At 38.4% G+C, this 17,139-nt stretch overlaps 1 protein-coding gene across 5 annotated transcripts in view; it reads right to left on the bottom strand.

The window, feature by feature from the left end:
- The window catches only part of SGIP1 (SH3GL interacting endocytic adaptor 1), a 266,382-nt gene that overhangs the window by 82,151 nt on the left and 167,092 nt on the right, over window positions 1-17,139 (bottom strand). For 3 of the 5 annotated variants that reach the window (XM_004369029.3, XM_012555353.2, XM_012555367.2), the window contains 4 exons: window positions 11,631-11,642; window positions 8,395-8,419; window positions 7,402-7,453; window positions 5,979-6,064 (listed from right to left, as the gene is read on the bottom strand). In XM_004369029.3, coding sequence (XP_004369086.1) covers window positions 5,979-6,064; window positions 7,402-7,453; window positions 8,395-8,419; window positions 11,631-11,642 — 175 coding nt within the window. The remainder of the gene's footprint in view (window positions 1-5,978; window positions 6,065-7,401; window positions 7,454-8,394; window positions 8,420-11,630; window positions 11,643-17,139) is intronic. The other 2 variants (XM_012555361.1, XM_012555357.2) reach the window with 1 other exon arrangement.

The following is a 17,139-nucleotide window of genomic DNA, read 5'->3' as shown; positions in this document are numbered from 1 at the left end:
TTATAGATAGTGGTTTATATCTTCAAAGGGTCTTCCAGGGTTTTTAAATAAAACCTTCTTAGCATCATAATCAGAAATAAAATTATTTTAAAAATATTTGGTGACAATCTTAAGGGAATATCAGAAAAAATTAACAAATTCTTGATATCTAAAATGAATCAGAGAATGCATAAAGGTAACTAAGTACTGGGCCTAAAGACACTGAATTTAACATTTCTCCTATTTTATTTTTTTCCTTGTTTTGAGTTCTTTATTGCTATAGTAACAATGTAAATAATTACCTCTTCTTAGCACCTATCATGTGTCAGGGACTATGCAAGTACTGCTTTTTATTTTTTTTTAGTTTTATTTTGGTTAATTATATGTAATGTATAATCTGCCATTTTAACCGTTTTTAAATATATAATTCAGTGACATTAATTACATTCACATTATTGTACATCCTAACCATTATCAGTTCTAAAACTTTTTAATAACCTCAAACAGAAACTCAGAACCCATTAAATAATAACTCCCCATTACCCCTTTCCCCAGCCTCTGGTAACCACTAGTCTACTTTGGTCTCTGTGCATTTACCCATTCCAGATATTTCATATAAGTGAAATTATATAATATTTGTCCTTTTGTGTCTGACATTTCAGTCAGCATATGTTTTCAAGGTTGATCCATGTCATAGCATATATTAGAACTTTATTTCTCTTTATGGCTGAATAATATTCCATTGTACACATATACCATCTGTTAACGGACATTTGGGTTGTTTTCACATTTTGGCTATTGTGAATAATGCTACAATGAACACTGGTGTACAAATATCTGTTTGAGTCCCTGCTTTCAATTATTTTGGGTATATATCTAGATGTGAAATTGATGGTTACATGGTAATTCTGTGTTTAACTCTTTGAGAAACTCCCAAACTGTTTTCCACAGAGGCTGAACTATTTTATATTCCCACCAGCAATGGATGAAGGTTCCAACTTCTCCACATCCTCACCAACGCTTATTATTTTCTGTTTTTTTTTTTTTTTTTTTAAATAATAGCCATCCTAGTGGGTATGAAGTAGTATCTCATTGTGATTTTGACTTGCATTTACCTAATGGCTAATGATGAAGAGCATCTTTTTATGTGCTTATTGGCCATCTGTATATCTTCTTTAGAAAAATGTCTATTTAAATTCTTTGCCCATTTTTTGATTGGGTTGTTTATCTTTTTGATGTTGAGTTGTGCAAATACTGCTTTTAATTCATTGCAGTGGAGAGAACAGGCTGAGAAGTCAGTCAGATGTGGTTTGAATCCAGACTCTATTCTTACTGAAGGACCTTGGGCAAGTTATTTAACCTTTTTGAGCTTTTGCTCCTTTGGGTGTAACATGAGGATAAGAACAATTTCACAGAGTTGAAGGAGGAGGATTACCAACTTATAGTGACCCTATAGGACAGAGTAGAACTGCCCCATAGGGTTTCCAAGGAGCAGCTGGTGGATTTGAACTGCTGACCTTTTGGTTAACAGATAAGCTCTTAACCACTGTGCTGCCAGGGCTCCAGAAGAAGGTATTGTATATAAACTTACTGTATATAAAACACTTAGCACAAGGCCAGTTACTATTTTTATATATTTGAATCCTTATAACACCATCATGTAGCTGATATAAGTACCATTTTTGGGAGAGGAAGCTGTGGATTAAAGTGGCTAAATAACTTGAGCAAGAGCTAAGATCTGATCCAAATATATTTGACTCCAGAACATTTTTCCACAGGGCTTTTAAACTAATGTTTGAAGAATCAGTCAGAAAAAGTAAGAGTGGGTAGATAAGAAAAGGAAGTGTGGGTTTTGGAAGAGCAACTATGGTTGGTGCAAATGTTGAAACTTTACGGAACATCAGGGGCTGAAAGCACAGAAAGAACAATCAAGTTAGGCTCATTGACAAGTCTAGGTGTATATCACTTCTCCATCACAAACCTCAAGACGCTTTAGCTCTATTTTAACATGAACTCAAACATTCTCCAAAGATGTGAAACAACATTTTTTTTTTTTTCATCCATTCAGTGTGGGACACCACCATGGTTTTTAAGATTTTTAAATTTTATTTTGCATATCAGGTTTCCAAAAAGTTATGGAATACCTTAAATAATACCTTAAATTTGATGCAAGAAATCAAATCCCATTTTCAGTTCCTCCACAGTTACGTCAGCAAATGTGTGATTGATTATAGGTGAGCTTATAATAGCTGAAGGCCTTACCTCAGGGCCACCTTTATATAGGGGTTCTAAGTTATAGGCATTTTAATAGCTGAAAGAGTATTTAGGAATTCTCCTTATACCTTTTCTTAACTACATCATTTAAAATATTTCAGTCTGACTGGTAGCTGTCCCAGCATCCATTTTCCACATTTATAATTTGAGTTTAGCTGGTCATATGGCACTAAATTCTCTCCAGGGGGCTCTAGTTGGAAGTGATGTGTCTTCCAAATTTTGCCCTTACAAGAACTGGCAGTGAGTTCCATTGGCCCTTTTCCCCCTGTGATTATTAAGGCTCATTCCTCAATGTGATCAGCCAACAAACCTGGTGGCAGGGTAATTACATTGGACCACTTCCATCATGGAAAGGGCAGTATTTTGTTCTTACTGGAATAGACACTTACTCTGGATATGGATTTGCCTTCCCTACACACAGTGCTTCTGTAAAAACTACCGTCTGTGGACTTATAGAATGCCTTATCCACTGTCGTGGTGTCCCACATAGCATTGTCTTGGATGAAGGGACTCACTTCACAGCAAATGAAGTGTGGTAATGGGCCATGCTCGTGAAATTCACTGGTCTTACCATATTCCCCCTCACCCTGAAGCAGCTGGCTTGATAGAACGATGGAATGGCCTTCTAAAGATACAATTATGGCACTAGATAGGTGGCAATACCTTGCAGGGTTGAGGCAATGTTCTCCAGGAGGCTGTATATGCTCTAAACCAGTGTCAGTATATGGTGCTGTTTCTCCCACAGCCAGTATTCATGCGTCCAGGAATCAAGGAGTAGAAAAGGGACTGGCACCACTCACTATTACCCCTAGTGACCCACTCACAAAATTTTTGCTTCCTGCTCCCATAACCCTATCCTCTACGAGTCTAGAGGTCTTAGTTCTAAATGGAGAAATGCTCCCACCTGGATACATATCACCAATTCCACTGAACTGGCAGTTAAAGAATGCTACCTGGCCATTTTGGGCTCCTTATGCCTCTGGATCAACAGGCAAAGAAGGGAGTTACCATATTGCTGGTGTGATTGAGTCTGACTACCAAGAGGAAATTGGACTGATATTACAAAATGGAGATAAAGAAGACTATGTCTGGAATGCAAGAGAGCCCTTAGGATGTCTCTTAGTACTACCACGCCCTGTGATTAAAGTCAATGGAAAACTATAGCAACCCAATTCGGACATGACTGCTGATGGCCCAGACCCTTCAGGAATGAAAGTTTGGGTCACCCCACTAGGCAAAGAACCATGACCAGCTGAGGTGCTTGCTGAAGGCAAAGGGAATATAGATGGGAGGTGGAAGAAGGCAGTTCTAAATGTCAGTTACAACCACATGACCAACTGCAGAAACGAGGACTGTGATTGTTATGAGTATTTCTTCCTTGTATGTGTGCATCAAATATTTTTGTTTTCTTCACTTATGAAATATAAGATGTAAACAGCTAGTACGTTTTCAGTTGTACGCATGTTAGTTGTATCATGTTAAGAGCAATTATGACTTTATAATTGTCTTTATTCCGAGATTATGTATGGTATAAGGAGATGTATACAGGTGCCAAGTAGACAAGGGGTGGACTGTGATCATTAAGGTTGTGTGTCAACTTGGCTGAGCCATGATTCTCAGTAGTTTGGCAGTCGTATAATAATGTGATCACTTCCCTGATGGGATCGGCTGTGAGTAGCCAATCAGTTGAAAGGGAGTTACCTTGGGGCTGTGGCCTGCATTCAATAGAGGTAGACTTTCTGGCAAGGTTCACGGGCTTTTACTCTCTCTGGATCCTGCAGCTGGCTCCCGTTCATCTAACTTCTGGTTCTTGGGACTTGAGCTAGCAGCTTGCCTGCCAATCTTGGGATCCGTCAGCCTCCTCAATCTGGATCTTGAGTTCACCAGCCCCTGTAGCTACTTGAGTCAGTAAAAGCCTCCAGCCTGACCCACGGACTTGGGACTTTTCAGCCTCTACAACCATATGAGCCATTTCCTCTCTATATATATATGTATATATAGATGCTTCACTGGTTTTGCTTCTCTAGAGAACCCAGCCTATGACACCTCCTTTCTTCTAACTGGGAGATAATGAGACCCGGAGCAGCTACCTTGGGCCCAGAGATGAGGGCCACATTCTGAAGATGGCAGGGCCACCCTGTTGTTGTGTGCTATTGAGTTTATTCTGACTCATAGTGATCCTCTATGACAGAGTATAACTGCCCCATGAGTTTCCTAGGCTGCAATCCTTACAGGAGCAAATCACCAGGCCTTTTCTCCCACGGAGCACTGGTGGGTTTGAACCACCGACCTTTCAGTTAGCAGCTGAGTGCTTAACCACTGTGAAACATTAGGGATCCTTAGGGCCATCTTATCAGTCTTATATTGCTTACTTCTAGACTGTTAACATGAACATAAATAAAATCCTATCTTGTTAAATTCGCCCTACTTTGGAGTTTCTTTGTTATTGTGGTTTAGCCTACTCATTATGCTTTCAATTATTGTTGTCCTAACATATTTAATTTCTTTCACCAATGAGTCCTGGAAAAATAACATTTTACATAATGCTCTTAAGTCACACTATATATTACCAAACACAGCTACAGAGGATATGTATATTGGACATAAACACATTTCAAGCATAGATCAGGTTCTTTTTATAGAGAGTTTCTTTTATATCAGCAAGGGATATGCTATTTATGGCCATTAAAAAATGAAATTTAACTCTATGAATGAATAATCTGCAAGCCCAATAATAATGACAGAAATGAATGTATTCTTTTTCTCCCACATTTTACTTCTAAATTGCTAAATGATTCAAGGTCACTCCTGGATTGTGGTTCTGCAAACAATGTCATTTTCGAGCAGTCCAGTTGACACTTCCATTGATGACGTGAAACAGTAAATGTGGCCTGATTGCAATGACAGGGACTATGATGGGGAGTATAAGGGGCTGGCTCCTTTGTGCTCCTGCTAATACCTCAAATGATGGCTGTTTAGCTCACAGAGCCCTTATTCCCTGACCAGTGATTTGAGCAGATTTGCAATAATTCTTTCTGACCTCTTTTGAGGAATGAATTTGTTAGGTATTAGATTTTTGTTTTTTTGGAGGTAAAGTTTCAAATCCTAAAATAATAGAGGTTTGCAAACTAAACTCCTGTGCTTTATAAAACATCTAGATGAGAACTTTTATTTCACTCAAGAAACTGATGATGCATTAAAAATGTGCCTCAGTCAAATTCTCAATGACATTCTGGAGGCATTGAGGTGAATGGACCTCTGAAACTATTGCCCTGAGAATTTTTAAATCTTAAACCTCAAGCCAAAACGATCTCCCTGAAATCTTCTCTGAACCAAACAATAGTTCATATTAATTAGTAAAGTACGTCTGCCTTGAGCATTGTGCTCTTTTAAAGAATTATCTATGTGGGATCAAATTGACAACAGTAACTCGAAAGGTTAGAGAGGCTTAGTGGGCAGTGATTTTATGTTAATAGAGGTAGAATAATTTGGAAAAGGATACTGAGAATGGTTGCCCAACTTGAAGAATGTAATCAGTGTTACTGAATTGTACATGTAGAAATTGCTGAAATGGTAATTCTTTGGCTGTGCATGTTTTCACCAAAAAATTAAAACAAATAAATAAATAAATGGAAAAAAATACCTCAAAACACTTATACTTACTCTAGGTAAGTCATACTTCACTGAAAAGAAAAACAAATCCATATACATATAGTTTCTTTTACCTTCTGTCTTTTGTTCATCAAAAGCTGATTCTAATGGTGGGCCAAAGAGGGGAGCAAGGGCCATAGTGTCATCTGGAGCCTTTTTGCTAAACCATATACATTAAAGCAAAACAGAGAGAAAGACAGGGATTATTAATGCTAAAAAAGATATACAAATTACAAGCTTTCAAATATTTCTGTAGGTGAGACAGGTGTGTGTGCATGTGTGTGTGCCAGTGTGCGCACTCTTGTAAGCATGCCTGCAAGCATGTGTATACAAAGGTCTTGTAGGGCTAGAAAATATTACAAAGGATGTCAAATATATAAATATGTTATGGGACAAGAGAGTTGGTAGGAGATAAGATCCCTGGCTCTCAGTAGGGTACCAGGGTGGTGGTCCAACAGGAGTAAGTTAGAAGGAGAGAAAGTCTTTTCCAAGCATCATGATTATTTACACCTAGATGAGATAATACTAGAGATAAGAGTTTATTGCAAAGCGCCTTTCTCACTTAAGATCTCAAAAAACATTTATATTGGTCTTCACCACACCTCTTTCCTGTAGTGAACACAGTTTAGGTATAGGGAGGTAAGGTGACCAGCCACCCAGGATGTCAGTGTTTGTGTCTGAATAAGAAACAGGATCTTCCAACTTCTAATTTCATTTCTCCCCACCCAACAGACTAGCCATAACCTCTTAACATCCTAAAGTAGCACACTGCAGAAAGGGAAGCAGAGTATCAAGAAATTGGGGGGGGGGGCAGGGAAATGATAAGCTAAACTCTCACCATTTCTTTTAATTATTACTCTAGATAGATTATTACCAAAGGGCTGCATAATCTTCTTTATTTCTTCTCTAGTCCTGATTCCCCTCACTGATCCTAAGGAGTTTTCTCTCTCCATGTACGTGTGGAAGCGGGTGAAGAGGTGAAGAGGAGAGGGGAGGGATTGCGGAAGGAGGGAAAAATGTAAAAGAACCCAGCTTTTAAATAGTAATAACAGTCTTTCTGAAAACAATACCCATTTGTACAATACTTACCTAACCCAAAGAATACACTGCTTTGCCAAAACCCAAAACATCTAAGAACACTCCTTTGGTGTGTGACAGATGGAATGAATGTATCATGAAATTATAACCTTCTCCATAGGGTAATATAATCATATTTTAGATCAGCATTCGAGACACCAAAAGACCCTTCCCATTAGTGAGCGAACTAAACATTCTGATGGATGGTTACTTTAGATGACCGCAGAATACTTCCCCAAAGGTCTCCCTGGGGCTGCAGTTATGAGAAATGATAGCATATTTGGACCATACTATGACCTGTAACTATGGGCAGCCTGCTTATTAACAGGCAGTCAGGAGATTAGCCCAGAGAAAATTTGCTTAAATGTTAACAGGGCATGATGCCTTGCATAAGACATAACCAATGTCTTCCATGCTCACCTTACAAGCTCTGGAGTTGGTGTGGAACGCCTGGGTCTTGCCACTTCTTCACCTGATTGATGCACAGGACAAAGGGACTTTTTAGGCCTATATTTTACCATTCCCCTCTGACACCGTTTATGAGTTGTTTGGAAACACTAAGAGATTTAAGTCCCATCAATAAGCAATTCAATATTAAAACACTGCAAAACAAACCCAGAAAACAAGCCCTCTCTCCTGGCAATGCAACAGTCATGTATTAGGCATATGTAGTGGCATTTTCTCTGGCATTTGTAAAATCTCATTCACCAAGGAACCTCCATGATAAGCCATTAAATAGATCTGTGTATTGCAGAGCTTAGCAAAATAGCATACGATTCTTCAAATGTCTGCTGTGTTGATCAGTTCTGCTACTCAATTAGCATGAGACTACTAAGTCAGGCCATATGTACACAGTACATGAATCCAGCATTCTATGCCTGTTCTTTTCTTGAAATGCCAAGAAAATGTCAGACCTTTAACTATATACCATGAATTTAGAATTTCCTGGAATGTGTTGTATGCAGCAGAGGAAAATAGTACTCTATGCATATGATAACCTATATCACTTTGGTTGATTAAATTTTCATGTTAAATAACACAAGAATGGTTAAACTGCATCTACCTTTAGTTCCTTCTGTCCTCCTCCTCTCCCCACCCCCATCAACAAACACGTACTTGATTAAATTCATTTCTAAAGTTATAATGATACATCAAGAGTAGACAAATATAGGAAGAAGATAGAAATGTTTTTCCAAAAGCACATTCAGTTTAAGAATTTAAATATTAATCATCCTGAGCCCACAGAGATCCTCTATCATTACAACATGTCTTTGCTGTAAAAGTAAAAAAATTATAAAACTTAAAAATTCAGTCCAAAGTGTATATAATTCAAATGTACACATCCTCTAAGATCCAAGGAACCATTCCTTCTTTTAAATCGTACTCTATTTCTTGTAGCTAAAATATACTTACTGGATAAGTTCCTTTTAATTGCACCCTAGAATCAGAAATAGACACTATAAGGTTTAAGACCACATAGATGTTATGTACAATATGTATATTTCTGTTATTTCATTAGACTGAACTAAGAAACGCAGATGTGGAAAATAAAATTTTTCTTAAACTGCATTCAAGTTGGAAATTGTAGACACACATGCACATAAATCAAATGTTCATTTGACTCAAAGGTTGTTTGAGAGGAAGGGAGGATAAATGAGTCTTCTGAACCAGAAAAAAACCCTTACCTGGGTAGATATGGTAAATTAAAGACAAATAATGAAGAGTCCATTAAAGACAAAACAAAACGAGAACCTTGAACTCTAGCAGCCAAGAAAGTAAATCCAAGGCTACCATAATCCATGACCCAGTTTGATAACTGAAAATTATAGAATGTATTAGGGGTACTATCTGCTTCTAGTCAGGTGGAATCCACAAGTTGCTAGTATAAACAGCCATCAGTTTACTAATGCAATCTTTAAAGATATAAATGGCAAGTGTTAAAGGGAAGGGAAACTTGGAGGCATTGCCACTGAGTGAACTGTTTTATTCAGCAAACCAGGGAATTCCACCTGCCGGCCAAGGGCCCACCAGTCCAGTTACTGGGAGTCATTCCTTTAGCTCAAGGTATTGTGATCCTATTGGAATGCAAACAGCCCTGTCAGGAATAATCTGCGAAAGCCATCTCTAGCCTTTATAGCAACCATAACACCTTAAAAAAAAAGTAAGTTTATTTAGATAACAGAAGCATTGACTAGATCAAAAATTTTAATTTGAAATCAGAAGCAGTGAAAAGTTCTTAGCATGAGGTGCTACCAGAAAAGTAGACTGTCAGAAGGTTGGCATCATGGGGTGGGACATGGCATGGCCAGCCTTGGGAGAATGACAGGGGCAGGGATGGGGAGATTGAAGGTATAAGAAAGTATCACCATGAATGACAGTTCAGTGGGGTGGCCAACAGAGACACATTTTCCTTACTTTCTAACTCTGGTGAAGACTCAAGCCAGTGAAGACATGTTTTCTTTTCTCAAGTTATAACATTAACAACTCAGCGCCAGATCTCTGTAACAGACCTATATAAAACTTCTTTGCCTCTTTCCTAAAGACTTAAAGAATTTTCTATCCCATCTTTATCTCATTTAGGAGAGAGGAACAGTTTTAATGTCAACAAGGATCCATTAGATGTTTTTCTTTAGGTGAGAAGTGATTTCTCCTCATAAGGTAGGTGATTTAAATCTTTCAAGCTATATTTTCCAGCTTGTCTTTCCTAATAATGCGATCTATTTCCTCCTGTTTGGTGTGCCATATAGAGAATTAGTACACCATTAGTAAAAAACTTTTAACCAATACATTCATTTAAATCTGCTATGGTTATTATGGGGTTTGGATACATATTCGCTTTTGGAAAATAAGACTCTGTGGACAGAAATAATTAAAGGGATAAACTGTTTAATAGAGCTGAGATGTTTTTTGCAGTTATGAAGCCTCAGATAATCACTTCTCTATTAATAAGGTCTGAAGAAAAAGATACAGGGGGGTCTAGTTCCAAGTTGTTAGCACAAGGTTAATAAGCTGGCATTGAGGGAACAGGGCCCCCTCAGTACTGTGAGTCCTGAAATCCAGGAGTTCGAGGACCCCAGAGGCTGTAATGAAGACTATTTGGCTTTTCTGTACTGCTGTTTTTATTAAAAATGTAAAATACCCACGAAACTAAGAAGGGTACAAAGCTTCTTTTGTATTCATTGATTCCCAGGTGTACTAACTCATTCAACAGATATTTACCGTTGAGGCCCTAAGGAAGAAGCCCTTGTAACATTTTTATTAAATTGCCTTCATGAATGAACAATCCCCAGTTAAGTGTGAGCAAGCAAGGCAGAAAGATGCAAGAAAACCCTGTTGTTTAAAAATTAGAAGGAATAAAAATATCAATTTATAAAGAACAGATATTCCAATGAACCACAGCAAGTCTGTAGCAACAGAAAAGAAAGCCCTATTGTCAGCTGGATCCAGCATACAGATCTTTGACGACCTTGATGTTGCCAGCACGACAAAGCTGGAACAAGGTTAACGTGATGTCCGGCACACAAGCCACATTCAGGCAAAACACCATTCAATTAAAAAACCTTCACCTCCTCACTATGTGACCACATTTTCCTCTTTTCAATGATTGTTTGTTGATATATGTATATTGTGAATAATTTTCCTTCATTTTTGAATTAGTAAACTCACTCTTTGCTTTAAAAAAAGAGAATATTTTTCATAATCTGAGATATCATCTAACCATGGGGTTGGAATCACCCACAACCTAAAAGCAGTCTCTGAAAACATTTAACTTAGAGCCCCAGCTCTGTAGTCAAATAAATAACCAACATGTCAGCTGGGGCAGGATATTTGCCTCAAACACTAATTGATGAATTGAACTGGCACAGGCCTAAGGGTGTATCAGAGAGGGTTGTTTTCAGTCCCATTTCCTTTCTCAAGGAGCTGACCAGGTAGGAGGAGGGCATTTCAAACATGGCGAACACCCTTCTTTTTGTTGCTTTAAATTCTTAATACCCTTCAACCTGAGGAAAGCGACTGAGAATTTACTTTGAACAAGACAATCTAACACTGATTAACTCTTTCAAAGTTTGTTTTCAGTGGTGAAATTTAGAATTATGTGACAGCCTAGGAGTTTTACCTTGAAAGCATAGCTCTTCCTCCCAAATTGAAATTAGGATTATATAACAGTGGATACTGACTCGTGTAAATTATGGTCCAGCAACACGTTTTGAATTCACGCTTAACTACAACCTGGTTTTAAAAATGGTTTTCTTACTTCCTTCTTTCTAGTTTTCTTATTCTTTGTTATCACTTTTCTATCAACTTCTATGGTGTTTTTAGCCAATCTCAACACCTTGCACTTACACACGCATACACATGCACGCACACACATACACAATGCACATACACACGTGCACATTTATCAGATTTAGCTCTAGGAGCTGGAACCCCTACATAGGAATTTAGTTTGTTATGGACAAGTGCTCTGATCATCTTTAACTATGCCCTGGACACTTGGAGGACCAGAAGCTTCCAACCAGTAAAACCTAACTCATCTGCCTCATTCACACTGGGTTATCATAAATTTAATGGGAAACCAACCTGGCCACCTTGCCTTGGCAGCAATTTTCTCTATATATGTTTAAGGTAAAAATGTTGAGAGTTCTTACCGGGCTGCGCCTCTGTGATCAGCAAAAAGGAAGAGAGAACAGACACCTAGTCAGAGAATGATGGATCAGTCAACAGGCTTGGGCAATAGAAGACTTCATAAACAGCTAACCATACATGCACTCCAAATAGTCAGGCCAACGTAAGACAAGCAGTCATTGTGTTTCGGGCTTATTTAAACCATAAGGAGACTTTGGAAAACCTTAAAGAGAGACTATCTGTTGTATAACAAAGCTTTGCTAAGAGGGAGGTGCTATTTTCAGTTATGTACACACAAGAACAAAGCAGAAATGTACAAGAAAACTTTACTGTCAGTTTCTAATGTCTTGTTAGAAGTTTTCCTCCAAATTGGGCTGAAGGGACAACGATTAAGAATAGGTAGTACAGGGCACACTGTTTCCCCGAATAGGGTATTAGCAAACATCATAAACATAGTGCCTTTCCGACATGATTAGGGCTTAAAGGAAGCCCCAAGAAAACCAGAGAGCAGAATTTAAGGAGGCCTCTTCCTTGTCTCCCATCTGTCAGTTTGTCATACCGTGGTGGCTTCTGTGTTGCTATGATGTCACTGGTATTTCAAATACCAGTAGGGTCACCCATGGTGGACAGCTTTCAGCAGAACTTCCAGACTAAGATAGTCTAGAAAGAAAGGTCTGGAGATCTACTTCTGAAAGTTAGTCAATAAAAACCTTATGGATCACAACAGAATACTATCTAATACAGTGCTGGAAGATAGGCCCCCCAGGTTGGAAGGTACTACACAACAGACACGGCAATAGACTCAAACACCAATGATCATGAAGATGGCACGGGACCAGGAAACATTTCATTCTGTTATTCATAATGTTGCTATGAGTTGGAGCTGACTGGATAGCAACTAACAACTTCCTTGTCTGGCTTTCTCTTTAAAGTGCCATGAAATGTGCGTTTATGAGAATATTATTTTGAAGGTACTTTTTCTAGTGATTTCGGCCACCTGTACCAATGGGTAGGAATGTAATGCAGAAGACGAGGAGCCGCTAATAAACACAGGCGGGAATAATAAAAACTGTCCAGCAACAATAGAACACGGGTGGACCAGATGATGTCTGGAAACACAAAACAAAGCAGACATATTTCTTCTTTCTTTCACTCCTCAAACCTTGACTACGGCTTAATTATCAAGTTACTCCAACAATCTCTGACTTCTGTCCTTCTTTAGGACCCTTCCGTGGTAACAAGAGTGACCAGGATGTGAGTGGGGAAAGAGATGTTGTACAGTTTCACTTTCAGGATATGGGCTAGCCCATGAACTCACCAGAGGCTACTTGACACCCAGTATTGACCACATCCCAAGGCACAAAACATAAAAGTAGCTAGGACATCGCTCGTATGAAGAGGCTGGCTCCACTCTCCAGAACATAGACAGGAAACAAAAGCCTATAGCCTTTTATACCTGAGAGACCTCCATGGATATCAAGTCTAACTCCCTTTATGATACAGAGAGGCAAGTGAGGCTCTCAGACACACAGAAGGTAAATGGGCAGAACCAGACTCCGAATTTAGATCTCTGGTCTCCCATTTTCATGTTCTTTCTATAATATCGAGCATGACATTGTTGGAGGACTCCTAAAGTAGAGAACAATTGTAGCTAACGTCCAGGAATGGTCACTTTCCAGGCTAGTTTTGTGTGTTAGGGCTCTAGACATGTTTACTCTAGTCCATTTGACTTGTAATATTTGACTTTATTATTTGCCGTGTATTCCATGTACTGGTCCACGTCAATCTCACCTTTCTTAAAAATCTGTCTGTATGCATGCATGAAATTTAAATGAAATTAGAAAAAAAAAGACAGCTGTGAATATGTATTTCTGGGCTTAAAATCTTGTACTGACTACTCCATACTGTGTTTTGAAAGAGAAAGAGACAATTTTATAGGAAGATTCAGACTTTATTCTTCTGTAGTGATCAGACTAAAGTTCTTTTTCAAGGAAGGAAATGTGGGAATTAATGATTTTAGATTCAGTTTCACGGCAAACAATTTCCTTTTAAAAGTAGCACAAAATACAGCAAGGAAGAGATTAAATGTGACACACCAAGATAAGATTATAAGAACTAATGTAAATTAAATGCCAATTGCAACCATATAGAGGCAGAACCTTAAATCAAGATCATTTATTAATTTAAGATTATAGAGAAAAAACACAATTTCAATTATATTAATCCACCCAAATTAAGTCATATCTTAATGTTCAATGACTTTGAAACAGATTATTTAGTCAATTGTTCATGTTTATATTTTTCTAGTAAAAGACATCCTCATAAGATAGAATTTTGGAAACTCCATTTGCAGATGCCATCATCACCATACTCTTTTGAGAGAACAGCTGTTCAGATTCATGTAGTCACAGGCTGATAAACCAGAATCCAGAAAATCCAGCTAGAAGCTTTGGAAAGTGTAAATCCAGAAACCCTCAAGATCTCTAATTAAAAGCTGTGTGAATCCTTCAAAAGCGAAAGACCCCAAAAGTCAATTTGATGACTTCATGGAAACTTTTTTTTTTTTTTAAATAGATGTTAGTTGGAGTCCCTGGGATAGAGTCGCTATGAGTCAGAATTGACTCAATGGCAATGGGTTTCTTATGGGTGGTGCAAACTGTTAAGGAGCTTGGTTACTAACAGAAATGTTGGAGGTTCGAGTCCACTCAGAGGAATCTTGGAAGAAAGGCTTTGCAATCTATTTCTGAATAATCAGCCACTGAAAACTCTGGAGCACAGTTCTACTCTGACACACATGGGGTCCTTATGAGTTGAGGTCAACTCCAAGGCAACCAGCTATCGTTGTGTGCCATGGAGTTGATTCTGACTCATAGTGACTTCATAAAGACAGAGCAGAACTACCCCACAGGGTTTCCTAGGCTGTGATCTTTATGGCAGCAGACAGTCAGGTCTTCTCCTGTGAAGTTGCTGGTGGGTTCAAACCACCAACCTCTTGGTTAGCAGCCAAGTGCTTAACCACTGTACTAGTATAAAGCAGTTATAGGCTCTGCCAGACTACAAGGACAGCAGGATCAGTATCAGTCAGGAGTGGAGGGTCTTGGCTTGTTAAAGTTCTATTTTACACTTTCCCCGTCACTTCCCAAGAAGTTCAATGCCTTTAGTGTTCTTTGTTCTGCCAATTTATAGAATTTGCTTCCAAGGTGGAATGAAGAGGATTCAGTACCTGGTCTTGATTATTCTATAAGCTAAAAGATCTATTTCCAGAGTTGCATACTCAAATGCGTATAGGAGTAGTAAGCAGGAACTAGGCGTACATGAGTCAGGAAGCTCTGGTCACTACACAGGCCTGGGGACTGAAGTGCAGGCATATAGACCTAGGGCTGCCAGGTCTTTAGAGGTGTTGAAGAAGATGAACATCCAGATTTTTTCATTTGAAGTCTCCTGGTTTTTAAATGTGGGCTAAAATAAAATTGTTTTTAAGCGTACAACCAAACAAAACACCTGTTAGGTTGTTCAGAGTCTGCAGGTGGCCAATTTGTGTCTGATTGCAGGCATTTGTATCAAACACAATAAGCTCTCAGTAAATTTTAGAGGCTGTTCTTATTACTGCATCTCTAAACCTGATTACTCTAACAGGAATTTTCCAATCGGTCTGTTCATTTTCTAACCAAATTTCCTATGTTCCTAATTAAACAATAAATGCTCACCTCCTGATTTCTGTTGGTCTTCTGATGCACTCTGGAGAAGGTTTTGGAAAGTGTTTTATTTTTACCTCTATTTTTATTTTGGTGTTCTACTTAGAGATAACTCTTATTTGGATTTTGAGGCTACTTTCAAAGTGAGTAAACATACTAATTTATGATTTGGTCACTAGAATAAAGATCTTTGGTTAGAACATGATGTATTTCTAAAATTTATATAGTTTGTAATATGAGTATGCCTCCCTAAAATACTGCAACAGTCCCCATAGTATCCTTACACTATATCACAGTTTTGTTTTATTTTGCATAAAAGGATTAACTTAAATTCAGTCAGTCAATATTGGTAAGTATTTTAAAAATGTTTATAAAGGGAAGTAACCAAACTTAATTTTTCTTGCTTGCCAAATTCACTACATAACCAGCCTTAGGTCTTGAAGTTTACAACACCCTCATTTGCTAAATCCAGTGCTATGGGTAAATGCAGAGGAAAATGCTAGGTAAGTTACAAAGTACTAAACAAATAATATTTTTATATATTCTAGTCGTAACAAATTCAGTGATTCATGTTAGAGAATTTTCAGGAAAGAATTAGAATATATGATCATTATGTTTATCATGATCTAAACAAACATCCTATTTGCTTTTAAATACTTGAGCAAGAAGATAAACTGTTTGGCAAGTAAACCAAAATGAACTAAGACATTCATAAACATAAGTAAGGGAGAGCTTGTCTTCTAACCTGAGAGAATATACTTTTTTTTCTTCTTGCCTTTTGACTCAACTCACTAAGAACAGAAGCATCTATTTGTCCCAATATTGTAAGTGTTTGCCTATATTTAAACTTGTTCCTATATATATTACAAGTCAGATTACAGTGATCATCTATCATATCTAATCAGACATGGTCAAGGTGATCTTCTGAAACTCCACTTGAGAAGAGAAAAAATCTATTACTGATCAAGGCATTCTTAAGAGTTGACGAGAATGAGGATCAACAAAACAGACGATTCCAAAGGAGAATGAAGCAAAAAAGTGGGGGAAAGACTCACACTTGAAGATATACAAGTAATAAAGAAAAGGCCTACTTGTGATTAAAATTACTGTAAGGATGACAGGAGGAAACCATGAGGAACAGAGAATTATGAAATGTTACTGCAAAACTTCAGGCCACACAGTCCTGCCAATCTTTGAAGTGGTAACAATCAGATAACTTAGAGAACGATTCAGGGACAAAGAGAACAAATGAAATCGGCAAAATTTAAGCCAAAGGTTACTAAAGTGTGGCGGCTTGGTCAACATAGCGGACTACTTAGAAGTTTCCTATATCCCGCTTACAACAAAGACCTGGAAAAACAAGTGATTTGATTCTATGTGAACATCTGGCAGCCCTGAACAAGGCAAGGTTAAGAAATCCATCTGAGTCATACCAGAGAGGAAGACCGTTTGGAAGAGGTGAGGAGCACTAGAGCCATGGCGGCGACACAGCAGAGACACAGCCACGTCCGGTGTGGTGAAGCAGGCAAACAGCTGTGCTGCGTGCGTGCTAGAGAAGCAGTTTCCACATCGTGAGAGACCCGGCAGCAGAGATTCTGCTTGGACACTCCGAACCAGTGAAGAGCAGATCCCAAGAGGCTAGGATAAGTACGTGCGCGCACCCATTTGCAGAGAGTTAAAAAAAAAAAAAAAAGCCCATTTGGGAAAAACCTCTCTCCCTTTTACCTCCTACCTTTGTGCTCTGTACTGGATTTGGGAAAAACCTCTCTTCCTTTTACCGCTTCCCTCCCCGCTCTGCACTGGGAGTCCACTGGGCCGGAAATAGATCCCAAAAGGC

The sequence above is a fragment of the Trichechus manatus genome, unplaced genomic scaffold, assembly GCF_000243295.1.
Source record: "Trichechus manatus latirostris isolate Lorelei unplaced genomic scaffold, TriManLat1.0 scaffold00003, whole genome shotgun sequence".
NCBI lineage: Eukaryota > Metazoa > Chordata > Mammalia > Sirenia > Trichechidae > Trichechus > Trichechus manatus.
The sequence above is the reverse complement of the archived record's forward strand: the minus strand, read 5'-3'. Positions and strand labels throughout refer to the sequence as shown.